General features: G+C 35.7%; 1 protein-coding gene across 9 annotated transcripts in view; it reads right to left on the bottom strand.

The window, feature by feature from the left end:
* Positions 1-24735, bottom strand: part of CCDC171 (coiled-coil domain containing 171) — a 313930-nt gene that overhangs the window by 130057 nt on the left and 159138 nt on the right. For all 9 annotated transcript variants that reach the window (XM_064290475.1, XM_064290472.1, XM_064290471.1 and 6 more), the window contains one exon: positions 22941-23126. In XM_064290475.1, coding sequence (XP_064146545.1) covers positions 22941-23126 — 186 coding nt within the window. The remainder of the gene's footprint in view (positions 1-22940; positions 23127-24735) is intronic.

Raw genomic sequence — 24735 nt, forward strand, 5'->3', positions numbered from 1 at the left:
CTAATAACTTCAAATAATTCTGTTAGATTTTTCTAAGGAATTCTTAAAGATTATTTTGACTATACAAGATTTTGGCTTATATGCTAATCCTAAAACCTAACCTCAACATAAGATGTGACTTCACTGTATTATTTATTCGTTCACCATATATATACTGTATATTCCAAAGCCATAAATAATAATAATATCTGGTACTTCCTGAGTACTTATTTTTTGCTGACAATTGACCCAATTAGTCCACATAACAAGACTATTAGAGAAGTACTACTGTTACTCCAGTTTTACAAATGAGGAAACTGAGGCGTTTCAAATAGGTTGCCAGAGTTGAAAACCAGGCAGTCTGACACGTAAATAAATAAATACATAAGTACAAAAAATATAATCCTTTTGGAGACTCTTATCTGGGATGTTTGGGTTTTTAAAGCAGCTGGTATTAAAGGTAAGTGTTCAGTGCTGTAAAGAGCATTCTTAGCAGAAAATATGGCATGTTTAGAGAAATACAAGAGGTAAGATACAGCTGGAGAAAAAGGTACTGTTGAGAACGGCAGAAGAGACTACAAAGAACATGTAGGCCAGACGTGGTCAGGAAACCAGACACTTAACCGCCAGATGACTTTTATATAGTGCTCTATTGCATCAGGATATCTCAGGGAGGGGAGTGATGGTTGGGGGGAAGCAGATAGTTGAATTAATGGACTCCCAACTCCCATCCTTCTTTCAATCAGAGTTCGCTTTAATGTTTTCTATGAGCTTTTGTATAAGGTTTTGTTCAAAGAAAGGGTTGCACAGGCTAAGATACTTGCCAACTATTATTAGGGAAGCCATGGGAAGCTGTTGAAGGATTCTGGGCCGTGGAGTCCCATTCTCTGACCTCTGTCTTAGTGATCATACATACAAACCGTGACTGCCAAATCAGAGCGATACAAGAGGTTCTTCTGCATCTAATGTAACAGCTCACTTAAATCTTAGTGAGGTTCTAACCAAGGTTTGTAAGATTTCACCTTAGAGCAAAAAGACTCAGTGATATACTAAATTAAAAAAAGATTTTAAAAAGAACTGGCTTGTAATAGATAATTTTCCTTAGTGTGATAAAGAGCATTACATCAAAGTTTACTTTTACATTACTTAGGCAGAGAGTATATATGAAATACTTTTCTAAATATGCAGCATCCTAGACTTCTATTTCTACAAATAACTACCTGAAATCATAAGTTATTTGAATCACATGACAGGCAGCCACAAACTCTTGAGTCACAGCATATATAATAATGTATATATTTGTTTTAGGAGCACCAAAAATGAGTTAACAATTGAACTTTGTTCTTACTTTCTAAGAGCTATAAAAAAAATTTTTTTTTTTATACTCTTTGGTCTCCAGTTTTAAAAATGTTTTTGGTTATTATGTTAAATAGAGTTACCACTCATAATAACCATCAAGCAAGGTTTCTAAATAACTAAAAGGGTTGGCACTAGCTTTCCCAGTATATGCTAAATTAGCCTTGAAAGTTATTTTTAACATATCTGAGTGAAATATACAATTTGTAATCCCTCTTCACTTCTATTAATTACAGACAGATCCTGCAACTGAGTAAGACAGAGGTTGTTAAAACATAGATGAAGGCTCACCCCTTAAACAACCACAGTTTCAGCAACAGCAAATTCAAACCAAAGTGCTGAGAAAAGGCAGAGGGATAGATCAAAGCCTCATTGCAACTTCTTAAGAAACCGGGCTTAGGAAAACTGTATTTGTTCAGGCAGCAGCAGTTGGGGAAGTGATATAATATAGCAAAACACATTCTTTTATAGCTTTGCTTCAAATGGAATGTCCCTGTGTGTGTGTGTGTACACATGCATACATACAAACTCAGTAAATAGCACCATTTTGGTTACAAAGAGCTTACCATAAAATTAGTTTGGTTTACATTTCTGATCCCTCTGTAACCAACCCATTCACCTGAAGAAAACACACAGCTGTTCTATCCTTCCAAATAAGCGAGATCACCATCTAGTGGTGACTCCTTGAAATGTCAGGCATATGGCTTCTGGACCCTAGAAAATGCTCTATGGGGTGTGGTTTACAGAGTCTACATACTTTAAAACATAAGTTTATTTAAAGAAAAAATATTAGCATAACACAGTGAAAGAAGAATCTTTTCTTTGTATAGTAAGAAAAACTCTAATAAGAGAGAAAAGTGTCAACTATCCATATATCAGTTATCCCTGAGATAAATGTTCTTAACCCTCCTAACAAATCAGGGAAGAGAGTAAAAAGAATAAAGCTACAGATATTAGTATGTAAAGTTATACCCAATTTAGTCAATATGGCTAGCTGGAAAACATATTCTTAATCCTTTCTGTATTTTATAGTTATTTAACCTCCTGGGGAAAAATTATAGTCCTCCGTCCCACTGATACCAGGTTTGACTATGTAATTGGTAGTGTCTCTCCTGGTGTCATGGATTGCATTGTGTCCCCCCAAAATATGTGTCAACTTGGCTAGGCCATGATTCCTAGTACTATGTGGCTGTCCTCCATTTTGTGTTCTCAGATAACTGTCCTATGTGCTATAAATCTTAATCTCTGCCTGTGGTTAATGAAGCAAGATTAGGTTATGTTAAAGAGGATTAGGGTGAGATACAACACCCTTACTCAGGTCACAGCTCTGATATGATGTAAGAGGAGTTTCCCTGGGATGTGGCCTGCATCACCCTTTATCTTACAAGGGATATAAGGAGAGGGAAGCGAACAGAGAGAGAGGGACCTACTACCACCAAGAAAGAAGAGCCGGGACCAGAGGGCATCCTTTGGACCTCAGGTCTCTGTGCTGAGAACCTCCTAGACTCAGTGGAAGACTGATGCTAAGGCACATGGAGATTTCCAAGGAACACTGGGCCCAGAGACCTTGAAAAGAGACAAGGACCTTCTCCCAGAGCCGGCAGAGAGAGAAAGCCTTGCCCTAGAGCTGGCACCCTGAATTCATACTTCTAGCCTCCTAAATTGTGAAAGAATAAATTTCTGCTCATTAAAGCCATCCACTTGCGGTATTTCTGTTATAGCAGCACTAGATAACTAAGATAACTACCTGGCAAGAGGATTATATATTACCTGTCCTATCGAAATGCTATAACTTGCTTTGGCCAATAAAATATGGACCAAAACCAAACCCCGTTCCAACTCACAGCAACCGTATAGGACAGAGTTGAACCGCGCCATAGGGTTTCCAAGGCTGAAATCTTTATGGAAACAGAATACCATATTTCTCCCGTGAAGCAGCTGGTGGGTTTACACCACCGACTTTTCGGTTAGCACCTGAGCACTTAACCACTGCACAACCAGGACTCCTTGAAATATAGACAGAAGCAAAATCTGTCACTTTCTAGAAGACATGAGATTGGCAATGGCCCATTATAGAGACCTTTACCAGGAGACCAGCAGTATCTCATATAGGGGCTCCTTTATCAGCCCTATTCCTGGAGTGAGGACCACATGGAACAGAACCACAGTGACCCATGCCAAATAAGTATAGCATGTGAGATACCACTTCTTGTTGTAATGGCACTAAAATTTCGGAGGATTTGTTACACAAGGTATCCTGCCTGATACAATTATATTCCCACAGATGGCAATTTTCTTTAGAATTCATATACCTATGAAATCATCAATGTAGACTTCAGAAAATCAGCTTCTATCCTGATTTAATGCTGGATCATCAAAAGAAGAAATGAATTTAATTAAATATTTAAAACTACAGCAAGTCATCTGAGACGCAGATCAGTATAAAGATACGATGAAAGTATATCACTATCTCACAGAAAAGCACTGAGTTTCCACTCTATGAATTAAAATAAATTAAAAAGGGTATGCTATTCCAAAGCCTTCCCTAACTTACATTTATTATATACATGTTTTAACTTAATTTTTCCATTTAAAAAGATCTAGTGAGGAGAAACATTATAAGCATTATAAGCAACCTTTATTCTCTTTATTGCCCTTCTTAGAAACAAATTGTATGGCCATGATACATTTCTAATCTGAAAAGGGAGTAACTTAAACACTGTAAAATATGATACCATATCTTAAATACATAAATGATATGTACATTACATGTAAATACATACATGTACACATTTAAAAGTCTGAAAGGTAAGTACCAAAATGACAACAGAAATACTCTTTTTTCTTATTTTTCATTATATTCTACAATGATATATATGATTCATGTAACGGAAAAATGTAATTGACAGTTTTCATAAGATCAACTTTGATCACAATATCTTAAATTAAATTTACATACAGGGTATCGCAGCAATAGCTACTGAAATTGATCCAAAAAAATGTGCTCTACTAAACAATGGTGAGGAATTACTCAGGTATGTATAAACTTTTATCGAATGGTGAATATATATATGTGATATTGTGCAGTTAAACTCGATGACTATCATTTATCCAACCCTTGGAGGAAAGAAGTTTCAGTGATTTGCTTCCCTTCCAGAGGATAAACAGCATGGGATTTAGTATTTCTATTTCTTAAGCTAGGAATCACATCACAATACGTACCTATCTGATTCAAGAGATTTTGTCCAACCCCCTTCCCAATTTAAAGTTACTTCCTTTTAAGACTTTCAGCCATGACACGACATAAAACCAAAAAACCAAACCCACTGCCATCGAGTCGATTCCAATAGGTATGTATTATGATGTGACTGTTCGCTTAAGAAACAGAAATACTAAATCCCTTACTGTTTATTCTAGGAAGGGAAACAGATCACTGACACAACATAGAAACTCAAAATCCACATTCTTTACAGAGAAATGATCTTCTGAATTCCACAAGGACTCCAAGCCTGTTCTGCGTCACAGGACTTAGATCAGGGAAACAGATGAATTCCCTCTCTCACAGAAGTGCTCTTGATGATTTTGGTCTGCTTTGATACTCTGAGTTTACTCCTGAAACAAGATAAAACCACTATAAGGTACTTCCTGTTCCATCGATCACAGAGATATTCCTTCTTGGTACTCTTAACAATAATCCTTGTAGAGAGCAGATACCTCCCTTATGGCATTTTGGCATTTAGCCAGGTTTTGCTATGAGAAGACGAAGCTGACAAATACATTTCACGCTTTACCGTTTCACGAATTCTAATTTTAAAGAAGTTAATACTACCCTATGCGTTTTTCCAGAATTAAAAAATAGGACATAATACTTGTCAGCCTTCCATAAGAAGATCAAAGCACTACAGGTCATATTCATTGAGTAATCCCCTTAATTGTGAAAACGCTAAAGTGCAATTCCTTAAGATTAGTAAATACTGGGGTTTCCTGAAATAGCTTGTCATATAGTGAGATAAGAGCACAATATTACTAAATTTTCAAATAAAACATGAACATGTTAATTAAATGTTTCCCATAAACAGAATAGGATAATGACTTAAAATATATAGCCCTACCAAAAAAAAAAAAAACCAAACCCATTGTTCTGGAGTCATTCCAACTCATAGCAACCCCATAGGACAGAGTAGAACTGCCCCATAGGGTTTCTAAGGCTGTAACCTTTACACTCCTGTGGAGCAGCTGGTGGGTTTAAGCCCCCAACCTTTTGGTTAGCAGCCGAGCACTTAACCAGTATGCCATCAGGGCTCCTTCATAGTCCCCACATGGGGTAAAATTCCTCTAAAATGAATTAAACATCACAACTAATCATGTTAGAAATATGAACATATAATTAATTACTTCCAAAGTCTCAGGCATTTAAATCTATGCTCATTCCATTACAAACATAATATTCTAAAGTTGTTCACTATAATTGACTACAAATTAAATATTTCTGAAATAAAACTATCACTGAGTCTCTGATTAATGAAAACTAAAACAAAGACATTCAGAGTTTCCACTACTGAAAGGGTATAAATAAGTTTTGCTTGGCCCTTTAAGTTATAATGCACTATTCACTGCTCTTAAAATGGACTCATTGAAATAACAAATGAAAGTATTTTCATAGTTAACTGTGGAATCTTTGTAATTAAACCATTCATTATACAATTTCGGTCATTACTGCAATGCATTCAAAGGAGGTAACTTTTCTAATAGAGAAAAGTCTTGCTATTATCACCATCATCTCTGGGTTCAGTTCCTGGCTCCACTAATTACTAGTTTTGTGACCCAGAACAAGTCAAAATCTCTGTGCCTCTGCTTCCTCATCTGCAAACTATGGATAATAATATTTACCTCAAAAATCATTTTAAAGATTAGATATTACCTACAAATTACCTAGCAGAGCACTGAGAAAATAAATTGTAGCTTTTTATCTAATGCAAGGACAGTCACTAGCAAAGTTTACACAGCCTCTGAAGCCTCCAAAATGGAGGCTGATGAAATTCAGAGCACTTCCTCTGAAAAGTTAATAATATAAAACAAACCCCTGAGCAAATACAAGTGATAGATTACAAAACTGAATATTCATATTACATAATGTATTTTAGCAAATTATCAATTCAAATAATCAAAAAAGAAAATCTTTAAAGAATATAAAAACTTATCTAACAGCCAAAATTAATTTCGATCATTACAGATTTATGTGACATCATACAAATGAATATCATTTACAAAGTTCTAAAATAGTTTCCACATACTTGAAAACTCAGACTGAAATGTAACTTCATTTAAGGATGGAGCCCCAAGTGAGCAAATGATGACTGCAGCTGAATAAGGTCAAATTAAAGGAGAAAGGAATTTGACTTACATATCACTTAGAAGTGGATTCAATATTTGAATACCCACTGTAGACTTTTGGCCTTTTCTAAGGCTGAAAGCACAGAATACAAGAAAGATAGTTTACCTGTGTTTTATTGACCATGCAAAGGCATTTGACTGTGTGGATCATAAAAATTACGGATAACATTTTGAAGAATGGAAATTCCGGAACACTTAATTACACTCGTGAGGAACCAGTACTTACTCCGAGAGGTAGTCATTCAAATAAAACAAGGGGATACTGCGTGGTTTAAAGTCAAGAAAGGTGTGCATCAGGGTTGTATTCTTTCACCATACTTACTCAATCTGTATGCTGAGCACATAATATAAGAAGCTGGACTATATAAAGAAGAAGGGAAAGACAGCACACAATACAGGGGAGGTCAGCACAACTGTACTAAACCAAAACCAAAGAAGTTTCCTGAATAAACCAAATGCTTCAAAGGCCAGCGTAGCAGGGGCAGGTGTCTGGGGACATCTAAGTCAATTGGCATAATAAAATCTATTAAGAAAACAACTGCATCCCACTTTGAAGAGTGGCGTCCGGTGTCTTAAACGCTGGCAAGCAGCCATCTAAGATGCATCAATTGGTCTCAACCCACCTGGGTCAAAGGAGAATGAAGAACACCAAGGACACAAGGCAATTATGAGCACAAGAGACAGAAAGGGCCACATGAACCAGAGACTACATCATCCTGAGACCAGAAGAACTAGATGGCGCCCAGCTACAACTGATGACTGCCCTGACAGTGAACACAACAGAGAACCCCTGAGGGAGCAGGAGACCAGTGGGATGCAGACCCCAAATTCTCATAAGACCAGACTTAATGGTCTAACTGAGACTTGAAGGACCCCAGTGGTAACGGCTCCCAGACCTTCTGTTGGCCCAGGACAGGAACCATTCCCAAAGCCAACAATTCAGACATGGATTGGACTGGACAATGGGTTGGAGAGGGATGCTGGTGAGGAGCGAGCTTCTTGACTATGTCGGCATCTCCTTCCTGGAGGGCAGATGAGAGGGTGGAGGGGGTTAGAAGGTGGCGAAATGGACACGAAAAGAGAGTGGAGGGAGAGAGCGGGCTGTCTCATTGGGGGGAGAATAATTGGGAGTGTGTAGCAAGGTGTCTATGGGTTTTTGTGTGAGAGACTGACTTGATTTGTGAACTTTCACTTAAAGCACAATAAAAATTATAAAAAGAAGAAGGTCGCACCAAGATTGGAGCAAGACTCATTAACAACCTGCGACATGCAGATGACACAACCTTGCTTGCTGAAAGTGAAGACGACTTGAAGCACTTATTGATGAAGATAAAGACTACAGCCTTCGGTATGGATTACGCCTCGACATAAAGAAAACAAAAATCCTCACAACTGGACCAATAAGCAACATCATCATAAATGGAGAAAACATCAAAGTTGTCAAGGATTTCATTTTACTTGGATCCACAATCAACACCCATGGAAGCAGCAGCCAAGAAAACAAACAACACATTGCATTGGGCAAATCTGCTGCAAAAGACCTCTTGAAAGTGTCCAAAAGCAAAGATGTCACTCTGAGGACAGAGGTGTGCCTGACCCAAGCCATGGTGTCTTCAATTGCCTTATATGCATGTGAAAGCTGGACAATGAATAAGGAAGATCAATGAAGAATTGATGCCTTTGAATTATGGTGTTAGTGAAGAATATTGACTATACCTTGGACTGCCAGAAGAACGAACAAATCTATCTTGGAAGAAGTTCAGCCAGAATGCTCATTAGAAACAAGGATGGCAAGGCTTCGTCTCATACACTTTGGGCATGTTATCGGGAGGGACCAGTCCTTGCAGAAGAACATCACACTTGGTAAAGTAGAGGGTCAGCAAAAAAGTGGAAGAACCTCAACGAGATGGGCTAACACAGTGGCTACAACAGGCTCAAGCATAACAACGATCATGAGGATGGTGCAGGACTGGGCAGTGTTTCGTTCTGTTGTACACAGGGTCTCTATGAATTGGGGGAACCAACTCAACGGCACCTAACAACAACAGCAAGGTGTTTCATAACCAAAAGTTTTGGGTTTTTAAAATCTTTTTAGATGTAAACTTTAGTGAAAAGGAAAAGGAGATCATGGGAAAAGTTGATTAAGGTAAAAAGACACCCTAAGGAAAATTTGGTCTAAGTACCAAAAAATAAAAACCACACCCATCGCCACCGAGTGGATTCCGACTCACAGCAACCCTATAGGGCAGAGGAGAACTGCCATATGGTTTCCAAGGGGCACCTGGTAGATTCGAACTGTGCACCTTTTGGTTAAGCAGCCGTAGCTCTTAACCACTACACCATCAGGGTTTCCAGTTTAAGTATAAAAAAAAAAATTTACAAAAAGCAAGGCAAACAACTGAGAGAGTGGGGCAGGGGACAAAAAGAGATGAAAACCAAAATATCCAAACACCCTATAACTATAAGAGATTTTAATATTGCAACAACAAAAAAAAAGAATAAAAGAAATCTAAAAAGCCATATACATTGATATTCAGTCTACCAGAAAAATATGATTTCAAATATTTTTTGAAAAGGCAGTTTTGTAGGCCTATTGATTCTTTTTGCATATTTCAAGGCAAAGTAGTTACTTTGTAGTTGACTCATAATATAACAAAGATCTCTCAGGAATCTGGACTTAGCAAGAACTCTATTTTTTAATGAAAACCTAAAGCCAAGTTAAAGCTCAAAACTAACTAGAATAAATGGTATGCAAGTATATTTGCTTAACATGCTATCTACTTATGCAATAATCCCATTTTTCTTCCAAAGTGTAAGTCAATAAATCTTTCCTCCTGCACTGTAAATTCCAAGGTCACGGACAAAGGTGTTTATTAGGATAATTACAATGTAGAAATAATACCATTAAGCCTCCAGTTCCAGGTTTCATGAGTTAATAGAAATGGAAGATTAAGAAAGTGTCAAGTATGGTTTTGATTCTTAGACACTAAAAAAAATTCCTAGTGTACCTCTCTTCTCTTACATGATCTATAGCTTCTAGTTTCATTTCCATTTGATCTTTGAAGTTGCTGACTTTTAAAAGTACTTGCAAAGTACAGTTTTGTGATCATAAAAATTAAGATATGGCCCTAAGACAAGAAAAGAGGGGAAAAAAGCAAAAATTGCTAAACGGCTGAAAGGAACTCATTTATAATAAATGGAATCACCCAACTTTAAAGAAATTCTTCAGTAAGGTTTCTATGTTCAATTTCTAAATACTTAAGACTACACAATTCTCCAAGAGTGTCCATGCAACTATAAATATACCCAATACCAATATACCAATAGGGTTTTTTATATTTTAAATATGTACAGTTTATTATATGTTAATTATACCTTAATACAGCTGTTACAAGTCATTAACACTACTATCAATGTAATATTTCAAACTGATAGACTCTTGATTTCCTTCTAATATCCAATAGATTCACTTTCCATTCCCAATAATGATATTCAGAGAATCATTATTTCAGAGAGAGTTTTCCTCCCTCCTTTTTTTGGGATAAAGGCTGAAGATGGGGTGAATTGCTCCACAAAAGGAAAAGAACTACATTTAAAGAGAATAACTAATAACCAGTGCTCAAACTCCCCGTTATTAGGGACTTGACTGTCATTAGAATTGACTGAAAAGGCCAGAGGGTTGTTTTGGGGTTTTGTTTGTTTTTTTGAGGGAAGGCTCTTTTTAAATATGCTTTACTTCTTTTTTACTTCTAATAAGCAGCAAACAGTAGTGAAGAACTTAGAAAATAAATACTCTTCCTACCTTCTATCCCTGGAAGAATCTATGAATTATAACATTACAAAGGTCATTTACAAACCTTCTGGTTATAGCATATCCAAAATGTTGAAAGCTGAAGTCTCAATAGGTCATCTTGATCCACTGGATTTTTCACATCCTACTTCTCAGAACTCCTTTTACCATTGTAGAAATAAACAAACACAACCACTCTTGTAGAGGTATTTAGTCTAAGTTAAATGTTCAGTTAATGCCTTAGTAACTTATGAAAATATAAAAACTGTCCCAAACAGCATTCCAACAGGTATTTTTCTAGATACTACTAGTTTTATTACTGCTTGGAAACTACTGGCCTACTCAAATCTAAAAGGCTTCTAGGAAAGCCAACTGCTCTATCAAGGAAGGCAGATAATTTTAAGTATTATCCTTAAAAGTGTTCACACATTTCCCCAATCTCACTCATTCGGTAGAGAGATTCTTTTGATATTTGCTACCAGTATGACACAGTTGGGTATGGGGATAGCTGGTCTTCTAGTTAATAGGTTGCCATACTATGAGAAGCTACATCTGGACCTGACAGAAAGGACTGAGTATGACTAGATGGATGCAATAACTGGATGGAAGTTTCAATTGTCCTTTTTGGGGAGAAAGTGTGCAAAGAAAGGTAGGAGAAACAGTAAAATGGATATCTGGAGACCAAAAGGGTAGACTGTGGCTGACACTGGCTAACTGTTCCTTAACCTGTTTCCTGTCCATAAGCCATATGCAAATGTGTGTGTGTGTGTATTTTAACACAGATGACCTATGTGTTATTGTTTCTTTTTTCACTCTAGAACATCTTTTTAATTGTCGCAAGAAATTTCATGTTATAAATAAGTAATCCTTTATTTAGCTATTCATCTGGTGAGAGGCATTAGGTTTGTGTCAATTTTTTTTTAATATTATAGATTGGAGTAAGGAGGCCAAGTTCCTGACAGGCCATGGTAGATCTGGTCATGGAACATACCCGAAACTGAATGATACGATCCAATGGCTTTCCTGAAAGGACAATGCTTATGTGAATATTTTTTTCATTTTGCTCTCTCTTTAGTAAATATGAGACTAAGAATGACTGAATCACTTAGGGTTAGAGGAAAAGTAGCGCTGTAGTTGTTCCTTAATTTTTCCCCCCCAAAGTTAGGTATCTATTAAATTTTTATAATTTTAAAATACATCTGAAACTCACTAGATGTGCTTCTTACTTATAGAAAAGTTTAAAAAGACATTTTTAAATTCATAGGATCGTTTAATAAAGGAACAAATTTTTTTGGTAATATTAAAAAAAAAACCCACCTCCTGATACATAAAATCTTAAAAAATAAATTCTGATCACCTAATTAATTAATACATATATTTGAGCTTTTACTTCAAGGAAAGTACCATACATGGCTCTGTAGAGAACAGATATTGAACAGAATTTAAAGGAACATCTACATCCTAATGGTTGATGGGATTTTGATATGACAATGGATGAGAGCTTCTGAAGAGCTTTTGTATTATAAAATCTTACATTCCCTGAATTGTCACAGTTTTGTAATTCTGTTTATGAAAAATTTTAGACATTGATTGAAAGACTAGCTTGGGGGAGAAACAAAGATTTATACACAGTAAGCTTCTCAAGGAGTTCCTTAGTCTAATCCTGGACCAACTCTTATTTACATGCCCTTTTTCATCATTGTTTTCTGTCCTCTGTGAACTCCTATTGTCTTGTACCCCATCAAGCTGTTAGCAGCCTCTTAAGGTCTTAGAGACTTGTTCCTCTGCCTATCTCCCCACATCATTCCTTGCCTTCCTGCAACTGCTTTGGTTCTTTCTTGCCATGTTTCAACTTTTTTTAGAAAGCAAACTCTTTTTTTTTTTTTTTCCTTCCATTCTCCAAACTTAATTACACTAAGTCTGAGGATAGAAAGAAAAAGTAATGTAATAAGAAAAAAGGATGTATTTTTCCAAATTTCAAATGGAATACCCTGCAATGATATTTTGGAGCCATTGCAGTAATTGTGCAAAGGGTCACATTTTAAAAATATTTACCTTCTTTTTACTTAAAAAATGTCTAACTTTTGCAACACACAATACAGGGGAGGTCAGCACAACTGGACTAAACCAAAAGCAAAGAAGTTTCCTGAATAAAATAAACTGAATGCTTTGAAGGCCAGCATACAGGGGCGGGGGTTTGGGGATCATGGTTTCAGGGGACGTCTAAGTCAACTGGCATAATAAAATCTATTAAGATAACATTCTGCATCCCACTTTGGAGAGTGGCGTCTGGGGTCCTAAACACTAGCGAGCAGCCATCTAAGTTGCATCAATTGGTCTCAACCCACCTGGAACAAAGGAGAATAAAGAACACCAAAGACACAAGGTAATTATGAACCCAACAGACAGAAACAGCCACATAAACCAGAGACTGCACCAGCCTGAGACCAGAAGAACTAGATGGTGTCCAGCTAAACCGATGACTGCTCTGACAGGGAAAACAACAGAGAACCCCTGAAGGAGCAGGAAAGCAGTGGGGCGCAGACCCCAGATTCATGTAAAATGACGAGACTTAATGGTCTGACTGAGACTAGAAGTACCCCGGTGGTCATGGTCCCCAGATCTTCTGTTAGCCCAATATAGGAACCATTCCCAAAGCCAACTCCTCAGACAGGGGTTGGACTGGACAATGGGATAGAAAATGATACTGGTGAAGAGTGAGCTTCTTGGATGAAGTAGACACATGAGACTATGTGGGTATCTCCTGTCTGGAGGGGCGATGGGAGGGCGGAGGGGGTCAGAAGCTGGCCGAATGGACTAGAAAAGAGAGAGTGGAGGGAAGGGGTGTACTGTCTCATTGGGGGAGAGCAATTAGGAGTATATAGCAAGATGTGTATAAATTTTTGTATGAGAGACTGACTTGATTTGTAACTTTCACTTAAAGCACAATAAAAATTTTTTTTAAAAAGCCACACTTTCCCTAGTAACCTTCAACAAAATTCATTTTCTTTTAAAAACTACACTTTTTTTAGTTAATAAGCCATGGTTATGATAACAATTAACATCTAGTGTATAACCCATTTTCATAAAGTAGGGTTGTTAATGTCATTACTTAATTTAAAAGTCTTATCATTTTTTAGTTTAATCTCATATATTTTTATCTTCCTAATGACTTATACTATTGAGGCGTAGAGGGCAGTCAATTATATTTCAAGGTCAGAGAAAAAGATTTAAGAAAACAACAGCTCTCAAATCACTCTCTAAAACTAATAATTTAAAAGACAAAGTTCAAGCTAGAAGCTAGGTGATTCATAAAAAGTTATGTTCATTTTTATTAGACTAAACAACAGAGAAAATATGTAGCAAAATACTTACCTTATTATGATGTGATAATTTCCATTTTTAAAAGTGTATGTTCCCATATATAGTTTTTAAATACTTTTTTCATGGTTAAACTTGTCTTCAATGGACAGTAATGTAGAATTAGCATTACCATGTTTCTTAATTGATACTAACTTTTGATTAGATCATATTTCATAAAAATTAGAAAATTTTTAATCACAGTTCAATTTACTTTGTATAAAAATGTTTACAGATAGTAAACATATTTTTCTGATTAAACATGCTCATTGTGAAAAAAAACACACACATGCACATATACAGAAAAAAAATTATTTGTATGTAATCCCATTATCATCCAGATATAGGCATTATTAATATTTTGGCAAATAAAACTGAAGTATGCTATAGCTTTTTTTCTAAATTCTATTTATTTTGTTGTTTTGAGAATATACACAGCAAAACATTCACCAATTCAACAGTTTCTATATGTACAATTTAGTAACACTGATTACATTCTTCAAGTTGTACAAACATTCTCACTTTCCTTCTCTGAGTTGTCCTTCTGTCATTAACATAAACTCGGTACCCCACTATATATACTTTTGTACCCTGTTTTGAGGCAGGACAGTGATATTATTTACATTTTCAAAATCATTCTGTTAGAATATAAATTACAGGTATGCAAAAGTTGAAGCAGAGAGACCAGTAGGAGGCTAACAGTGTAATCTGGACTAGAGTTGATAGTGGTTCAGGTAAGGGTAGCTGGAGTAAAAAGTGCTAAGATTCTGGATATATGTGCATTGTGAAATTAAAGTTTCGGATGTAGATCCCCGTAGTCCAGCAATCTATTAGCTAAAAGTGCAGTTATACCAATCCCCACCCCAATATACACAATAGAATGGGATAAGGTAATCATAAAAAATATTCCCACTCAGAAAGAGAAAGGATGGACAACATGCCACAGTTCCTGGTCCACAGCAATGACAGAATTTGAGATATTCTATCTTGGCACAAGTTTCTTAATTAGACACTGATTCTGAAAGAGATCTGTGGTTCACTCCCTTGCTCCAAACTCTGGGAGGTTCTTCTTTGTCCATTATCCTCCACGGCCACATATGAAATGGATATCGGGAAGGGTGCCCTTTTGTGGGTTATAAAACTCTTACAGTCCTTTTCTTGCTTTTAAAGGTTTAAGGGCCCAAACGTTGATTTAAGGCTAAAGAGTGTAAGGCTCTGAGGTTTATTTTGCTCTTCTTCTTCTAAGGAGCCTGAGTTAGTTGAAAGGCACAGTGCAAAGTTCTTGATGGCAAAAACTAAATAAATAGAAAAATAAATCCTGAATTTCAGCTTAGGTTCTCCTTGTGTCTTTGTTTGAACCCTAAGATGTGTACATGTAAAGTGAAAATCCACAAAGTAAGGAACAGAGCAACTAGGGAGTTCAGCAATGAGTGGCTCTCAGGGATAAACAAGGCTGGGAATCATTCAAGTTCTCTGCAGCCAAGTGGAGAGGCTACACTGATTATTCTGGTCTTTCAACAGAGACCCAAAAAGGGCCAAGCCATACTTCAGTAGTGGACTAAACTATCCCTAAAGTAAAGGTTATTCTGTATCTATCCTTATAAGTTTCGAAAGGATTAAACTAAGCCAAAAATAACTGCCTGTCTGAAAAAGGCCAGCACTCTATAAAGGAAGCAGCACAATGCCTAGAACTCAATAAAAAACTAGAAGACATGACAAGAATCAGGAAAATGTGATTCATAACCAGATAAAAAATTTGTTTATAGAAATAGACCAATAGATTATAGAAATGGTGAAATTAGAAGACAAGAACATTATAAGCAGATAACAACTATTATAATTATCTTCAAGTATTTAAAGGAAAACATGAACATTGTGAGGAGAAAACTTGAAAGATATAAGAAAGAATCAAATTGAAACTCCCAGAGATGAAAAGTATTCCTGAATTGAAAATTTTGCTAGATAGCTTGACACTGGATTAGATACTACAGTAAAAAGATTACTGGACTGGAAGACTTAGCACTCAAAACTGCAAAATGAAGTACAGAAAGAAAAAAAGCTGAAAAAATGAACAGAGTCTCAATAACTTGTGGCACAAAATCAGAGAGTCCAACATAGTTTATGTGTAGTAGGAAAGGGCAGATAAAAAAATTTTTGAAAAAATAATGGCTGAAATTTTCAAACTTGATGAAAACTATAAATCCACAGACTGAAGAAGCTTAATGAGCCCCAAGCAGGAAAAACATAAAGAAACCACACCAAGACCCATCATAATTAAATTCCTGAAAACCAATGATAAAAAGAAAATCCTGAAAGCAGCTCAGGGAGAAAAAAAACACATTACATTCAGAAAAACAAAGATAAGATCAACATACATTTCTCAACAGAAATTATGCAAGACAGAAGGAAAAGAAATATTTTTTTTATTATACTTTAGATGAAGGTTTACAGAACAAACTAGTTTCTCATTAAACACTTAGTACACATATTGTTTTCTGACATTGGTTAACAACGCCACGACATGTCAACACTTTCCCTTCTCAACCTTGGGTTCCCTATAACCAGCTTTCCTGCCCCCTCCTGCCTTCTAGTCCTTGACCCTGGGCTGGTGTGCCCCTTTAGTCTCGTTTTGTTTTATGGGCCTGTCCAATCTTTGGCTGAAGGGTGAACCTCAGAAATAATCTCATTACTGAGCTGAAAGGATGTCCAGGGGCCATACTCTCAGGGTTTCTCCAGTCTCTGTCAGGCCAGGAAGTCTGGTCTTTTCTTTTTGAGTTAGGATTTTGTTCTACATTTTTCTTCAGCTGTCCGGGACCCTCAATTGTGATCCCTGTCAGAACAGTCAGTGGTGGTAGCCGGGCACCATCTAGTTGTAATGGACTCAGTCTGGTGGAGGCTGTGGTAGATGTGGTCCATCAGTCCTTTGGACTCATCTTTCCCTTTTATGTTTTGTTTTCTTCATTATTCCTTGCTCCCGAAGGGGTGAGACCAGTGGTGTATCCTAGATGGCCACTCACAGGCTTTTAAGATCCCAGACACTATTCACCAAAGTAGAATGTAGAACATTTTCTTTATAAACTATGTTATGCCAGCTAAGCTAGATGTTTCCCGAGACCATGGTCCCCACACCTCTCAGCCCAGCAATTTGGTCCCTCAGGGAGCTTGGATGTGTCTATGGAGCTTCCATGACCTTGCCTTATACAAGTTCTGCTGGCTTCCCCAGTACTGTGTATTGCCTTACCCTTCACCAAATTTACCACTTATCTACTGTTTAATTAGTGAGAAACAACATTTTTAACGTGTTCAGAGAAACTGTCAACCTAGATATTTATACTGAATATCTTTCAAAAATAAAGACATGTACTACAAAAAATGTTAAAGTGCTTCAGGGAGAAGGAAATGATGCTAGATGGAAATCTGGGTCCAAATAAAGCAATAAAGGTCAAAAATGCTAAGTATGTAGACAATGATAAAAGCCCATGTTTTCCTTTGTTTTTAAATTTCTTTATAATTGAATTTACTGTATGAAACAAAAATAACAACAATGTATTGCAGACTTTATAACATATGTTAAAGCAAAATCTATTGCAACAACAACAAAGAGAACTGGAGGGAAGAAATCAAAGTATATCATTGTAAGATTCTTACTTTATGCCTCAAGTGCTGTACTATTATTTGAAAACAGACTGTGATGGGCTAAAGAAGCATATTGTAAAAAATAAAACAAAGAGAAATACCTAATAAGCCAATAGTGGAGATTTTAAAAACTTCTAAAAACCACTCAATACCTGATAAAGGGCTAGATAGTAAATATTTTAGGTGTTATAGGCCACACAGTCTCTGTTTAATTACTCTGCCATGGTAGTACAAAAGCAACCATAGATAATACATAAATAAATGAGCATAGCTATATTCCAGTGAAACTTTATATACACACACAGAGCAAGCTACAATTGACCCATGGGTCATAGTTTGTTGAACCCTGATCTAATAAGCTTACCCGTTAAGTAATTAAAAAAAGAAAAGCAAAATAAACCTAAAGTATATAGAAAATGGAAATAATAAAGATAACAAAAAAAGTCATAGAAAAGAATGAGAATAACTTAACAAGTGAAAACTTAATTTTTTAAACTGATAAAATAGAGAAGAGAAAAGAGAACACAAATTACCAGTATCATGAATCAAAGAAAGATTATCACAACAGATCCTACAAACATTACAAGGATAACAATGAAATATTATGAACAGACCAAATGGACAACACCTGCCCAAAAGCAAAGATGAGAAGGCAGGAAGGGGCAGGAAAACTGGATGAATTGGCAGGGAGAACCCAGCATGTAAAGGGAAAAGGGGAGAGTGCTGACACATTGCAGGGACTATAACCAATGTCACAAAGTAATTTGTGTGTAAATTTTTTAATGAGAAATTAATTTGTACTATAAACTTTCACCCAAAGCACAATAACGTTAAATTTAAAAATACATATTATGAACAACTTTATGGCAATAATTTTGATGGCTGAGTACTAAATGAAGTATTAACAAATTGTGTGTATCAGTGCATCGAAAAACAAATCATCACAGCTAACTTGGGTTTATTTCAGGAATGCAAGGCTGGTTCAATATTGAAATACTGAATAATGTAATTCAGGGATAAGAAAACTTTAGATGGTAAATATTTGGATTTTGTGGACCACATATGGTCTCTCTGTCACATATTCTTGTTTTTTTTTTTTCCCCCAAGCTTTTAAAAATGTAAAAACTATCCTTAGCTTACAGGCTGTACAAACACAGACTGTGAGCCACAGTTAGTTAAACCCTGAGGTAATTCAACATACTAAGAGTAAGGGAGAGAAAATTATATGATCCTCTCTATAGATGCATAAAAAAGTATTTGACAATATCCACCTTTCATTCATGATTGAACGAGCAAACAATACACACACCAGAAAAAAATTTTTTTACTAATCTAGGAGGATTATTCCCTTAACCTGATGAAGATTAGCAACCAAAATCCTATACCAAACTTCCCTATTTATAGAGAAACATTAGAAGGGTTATCTTTAAGATTGGGAACAAGACAAAAATGTCTACCATCTCTACTTCTACTCAACGTTGTATCCCAGCAAGGCAGAAAAAAAATTAAAGTCATAAGGTTTGGGAAGGAAAACAAAAAAAGGTATCATTATAGAACAAAAAATATTATTTATGTAGAAAATACTAGAATACACAGATAAAGTATTAGAATTGATAAGCAAGTTTAGCAAGGTAACTGAATTTAAGCTTAAAATATTTATCTATTCATGTGCCAGTGACTTGGTTGATCTTAATCTGGGAAGATCCTGAAGGACTAAATTAGGCAAGATTTCTTCCAGAGAGGAGTTTGCATTTGCTTCTGCCAGGACCTGGGATTATCCCATTCAGGTGATTAGGCAATTCCTTAATGTAGGCATCTCAGGTTCAACCCACTACCTGCTGGTGTGGCCCAGATCTTAGTCTCCTGCTCCCAGCAGTGATGTCCGCATTCACCTCCAGAGCAAACCCAGCACCTGATCACGGTACTAGCTTTGCTTTCAGCTCCCCGGGGTTTGTCTGTGTTATGTTTTTGTCCTTGGAGACTTCCGTTATTTATTAATGCACTGCTGGACTACAGGAAGTTTCTTATCCAAGATCTTGCTGTATTATAATGGGAAGGCCCTTCTGAGCATCTAGTCCAAGGCATGATTTATAAAAGTTATTAGGTATAGAAAACTAAAAACAAAACCCCCAAAATGTAAACAGTCATTGTTGTCAGGTGATAAACCATGGGTAACTTGTCCTTATTGTATTTTACATATTTTCTATCCACGATCTCATTTTGTTTTCATAACGAATAAAAAATGATAAACTTATTTTAAAGAAGTTATATGCAGGGTTCAATTTAAAAAAATAGCTATTTTTAAAGAAGTATTATTGGGAAACACAAAAGAATACTCATCAAGCATGTATTTGCTTTTCAAACAGTACCTTAATTAATTCTCATAAAAATCCCGTAACTTAATTATCATTATCTCTATTTTTTCAGAAGAGGAAACTGAGGCTCAGAGAGGTTAAGTAATTTGCCCAAGTGACAGAACTGGGATTTGAATTCAGGAAAATTTGTTTCAAGGCTAGTGTTTTTTCCACTGAACCATGCTGCCTCCCACAAGAGAGCGTTTTTGAATTACCACCTGCTAGTTCTAATTAAGAGATAGTAATTAAACAATTTTCCACTCCTGACAACAATATTTAAGCTACTGCCATTTTTAAGAAATTAATATGAACAGCTCTGCATCTTCTGGAAGATGCCATACCTAAACAAAGTACAAACCACTAGAGAAAAAGGCCAGAATGACACAGTCGTATGCTTTCTTAAAGCATAATTACATTATCCATTAATGAAACATGAAGCATAAAAAAGTCTCTTAATGACCAATATATTTTTTTTAATGTTCAGCTTGACTAGTAATCAAAGAAATAGAAATTAAAGTAACAATGACACATCCCTCAAATTGGCAAAAATTTTTAAAATAACAATAGCCAGGTTTGGGAAAAAAGTGCAATTCTCTCATATTTTGTAGGTCAAATGATAATACGTATACTTTTAAAATGCATGTGGCTTTTGGTCTAGTAATTCCTGGTCTAGGAATTTAACCTGAGGAAATAATTACGGATATTTACATAAAGATTTAGCTACAGGGTTATTTATCATAGAATTACTTATAAACCCATTGCTGCTGAGTCAATTCCAACTCATAGCAATCTTACAGGAAAAAAAAGAACTGCCTCATAGGGTTGCCAAGGCTGTCATCTTTACAGAAGTAGACTGCCACATCTTCCTCCAGCAGAAGAGCTGGTGAGTTTGAACTGCCAACATTTCAGTTAGCAGTCAAGTGCTTAACCACTGCACCACCAGGGCTCCTTAGAATTACTTATAATAGCAAAAAATAAAAGAATCAAATAAACACACACACAAACCTAGAATCAATCGAAATATACGATAAGAAGAAACTATGGTACGTTCAAAAGGAATTCCATCGGCTATTAACAACTATGACACCACCATATTTATTAACATCTTGACAAGATGTTTTTAAAAAGTAAGAAAACAATACGTATAGTATGATTGTATTTTCATTAACCTATATTTGAGGTTTTTTATATTTATTTATACCACTGTATTTTCAAAATATAAGGTCTGGAATATATACATCAAAATTTTAACAGTAGATATGTCTTGCAGATGTAATCTGAAATTATTCTAATTTTTTAGCTATATTTCTTATTTTTCCACAATGAATATTACTTATATTAAAGCTGAGAAAAAAGAAAAATTGATATTACAGTATCATAGCAGTTGATATACAAAAATTTTCATAATCTATAATTAAGTTGGAAACCCTGGTGGCATAGTGGTTAAGTGCTACCACTGCTAACCAAAGGGACAGCAGTTCAAATCTGCCAGGTGCTCCTTGGAAACTCTATGGGGCAGTTCTACTCTGTCCTATAGGGTTGCTATGAGTAGGAATCGACTCGGTGGCACTGGGTTTGGATTTTTTTTTTTTTTTTTGGTTTTATAATTAAGTTACACAAACAAGTTACAAAACAGTATATAATTATGTACTCATTTATGGAAGAAAAACTGTCTATATTAGGCTTAACTATATGAAATTGTTGACATTTGTCTGTTTTGACTTACAAAAACAGCAATTTCAAAAGGTTGAACTTAATACACTTATCTAAAAAAAATACCCAAAATGTTAATAGTGTTTATCTTGGTATGATGGGGGATTTTCTTCACCTTTAAAGTCATCTATATTTTCTTTAAATTCACCTGTATTTTCTTCTTTTAGTTTTCAATGTTTTCTAATCTTTCTAAAACTAAATCCTAGTTTCAACAGTTACAGGCCAGAAAACCCTGGGCAAGCCTATTGAACTATTTTTAAGCCTCAGTTTCCCCAAAAAACAATGAAAATAGTAACAGTCACCCATCTCACAGGGTTAGCTTAAGACTGAAATAAGATAATTTGTGTAGAGACTGTAGCATAGAGCCTGGCACACGTATGCTGCCAATAAATAGTATCTTTTTTATAATGTAATGTGGTCATTAGGAAAGGCAGATGTGAATCCGATAGTGAGTAACGGTTGTTCAAGTTGTTTAATCTCTCTGTATCTCCATTTTCTCACCTATAAAATGGGAATAATCCCACAGAGTTTTTGTGAAGACTATATGAGATAACTGTAAAGTATTTAGCACAATGGCAAACAGTAAGCTCTCAATAATTTAGGAATTTTATTTTTATTGTTGTTAGCTATTAGAATAAACATATTATTTGTATAATATATACCAACTCTGAGTTGCTTAACTGTATGAGGAATGATACTCAATACAGTGTTTATATTTAGTTGTTCCATCCAATGCATATAACCATACTAGTGGAAAATCCACAGTATCATAATCATAAACTAGAATTCTATTCTACCATACAGTCACCATTTCCCAAAGGTGTCATAGTCCTAAATTCATTAATCAAAGTTTCAAAATTACAACTACTATACTGTAACTTCTCTATTGCTTTCTAAATACCCACAAACATGTGGCAGGAAAAACATATTCTTCTTAACCAAACCTCCCTCCCTGTTATACACACATAAACTTCTATAAGAACCAAATAGACCCAGACCCAAACTCGTCCAATATCCAAAAGATACCTAGAGTTTCAATGTCCAGAGGGAATAAAACAAGAAAATGAAAAGAACTAAACGCTGGGAGAATCAAGGGAAAAAAAGGAATAAATATGAAAATTATCACTGGAAAATCACCACTTTGTTTTAAACCAACAAATAAAGCCAACTTTTATGTTTTCAATACATGTGAATGCATGCTTACAATTGATGACTCATAACTATCTTTCATTCCATCCTTATCAGCTCTTATAAAATAAAATGTCACGTCTTGGAATCTAGTCCCCATTCAGTAGATACACCATTTCCTCAAAGAATCACACAGAGAACAGACCCTTATGTAAGGAACACTCTCCTACCTTAACAGCTTCTCCAAGGGTCTGGTTTTTGTCAGCTTCCTCACTCGAGTGCAATTCAAGTCTATAATTCAACTCTTGTAGTTGTTGTGCCTGTTCATTCAGTAGCATCTGTGCCTGCTGCTCCCGAAGTAAGGCATTATTCAGTTCTTCACAGGCACTTTCAAACTTCTCATGGGTGATCAATTTCTGAAAAAAGGAAAAAGTAATTACTTGGTTCTAAGTAAATGCATTGCTGCACCATTTAATCTTCAGAATTATATTTGCTAACATAAAGAATATAACGCAAACATTCCTAAGGGTCTGACACATGACAAAAAAGATACAGTTTGTTTTTCTTAATTTCTTAAGTCAAGATCATATCTCCCCCCATTCCCAGGCTTCACACTATCGTATCAATCTGTTTTGTTTTCTTTACAGCCATTATTATTATCTATATTCATCTCATAGAGTTGTCCACTTTTTCATCGTCTATCCACACCCTCCTATCAACCACACAAATATAAGGATGTGAGCACCACTGAGCAGGGACCTCATTTAGCTTGTTCACCCAACACACAGAAGAAAGCCTGGAACTCAGCAAATTCTCAAAAGATATTAGCTGAATTAAAAAACTCATATATAAAATCTGCCAATAACACAATAACCATATTGTACCATAACATATGATATGGTTTTTACAATATCATGACTGCTTTGGAGAGGAGAGCACTCTCTTCTGCAATAACTAATGACAGTTCTAGACTGGGGACTATCCCTTACTGTGTGTGGAACCCAAAGCAAGACACACATGTTTTATCTCCTGTTCAAAACATTTAAACAAATGAAAATTACAACAAACCATGAGAGATGTCTTGATCTTGAAGAAGAAAGAACAAGGATGCTTCACAAAATGTAGGTAACGTGAAAAATGTAGGTGGAAAACTAATGGCGGACCATGCAGGCCACTTCATCATACTAAGCATATATATACCAATTTAGGATTTATAAGGTTCCCATTTCTAAGAATTTGAGGTGGATTAATGCAATTAACCACAAATATAAGGCAAGTTGATTTAAAATTTTTAAGGAATCTAGAGGGTAAAAGAGCAAAATAAAAATCCTGTTACTTCTAGGCATCTGGAATGCATAAATCACTGCAACTGAATGCAGACTTCATCTCTGAGTTTTCTGACAAATAAGAAAAAACAGGAAGGTGCTGAATTATAGTTTCCTCAAGGCCAATAACAGCAAGCATGCAAACTCATCTAGAGAAAAATTTTTGCTGGAATAGGTTGGAAGACAAATTTATCATATAGGTCTTTCTATAGTATGTATAATAAGGACTCCATTTTATTTTGGCATCAGATACCTTGCCTGCTACCTCCCTGAAGCAATTGTTATTTTTTACTATTACTTGCCTTTTCAAGGGTATTTATCATGTATTTCTCAACATGGATAAAATCTTAAAAGGCAACAGTACCATATAAAAATAGATGTCTAATTACTTCCTCAAGATAATAGAATGATCACAGGGCACACATGAAAGCTGCCTCATTTCCTGAGAATCACCGAGCAGAGATATCTAATAAATACATTACCAATACTTGTATAGTGTTTAGATTTTACAGAATACCCTCTTTGTCCTCCCTCTTAATAGCTGCCTCACTCTCTATATTGTCTATTAAAAAACCAAACCCCCACTTCTATAACGTCAGCTGTAACAGTCTCTTTTCCACACTCAAACTCCATTTCTACTTCTTGACATCCCTCTATTCCCTGACACCACAGAATATCATAGTATTCTTCTGAGTTTCAG

This window comes from Loxodonta africana, chromosome 9, assembly GCF_030014295.1.
Source record: "Loxodonta africana isolate mLoxAfr1 chromosome 9, mLoxAfr1.hap2, whole genome shotgun sequence".
NCBI classification, from domain to species: Eukaryota; Metazoa; Chordata; class Mammalia; order Proboscidea; family Elephantidae; genus Loxodonta; species Loxodonta africana.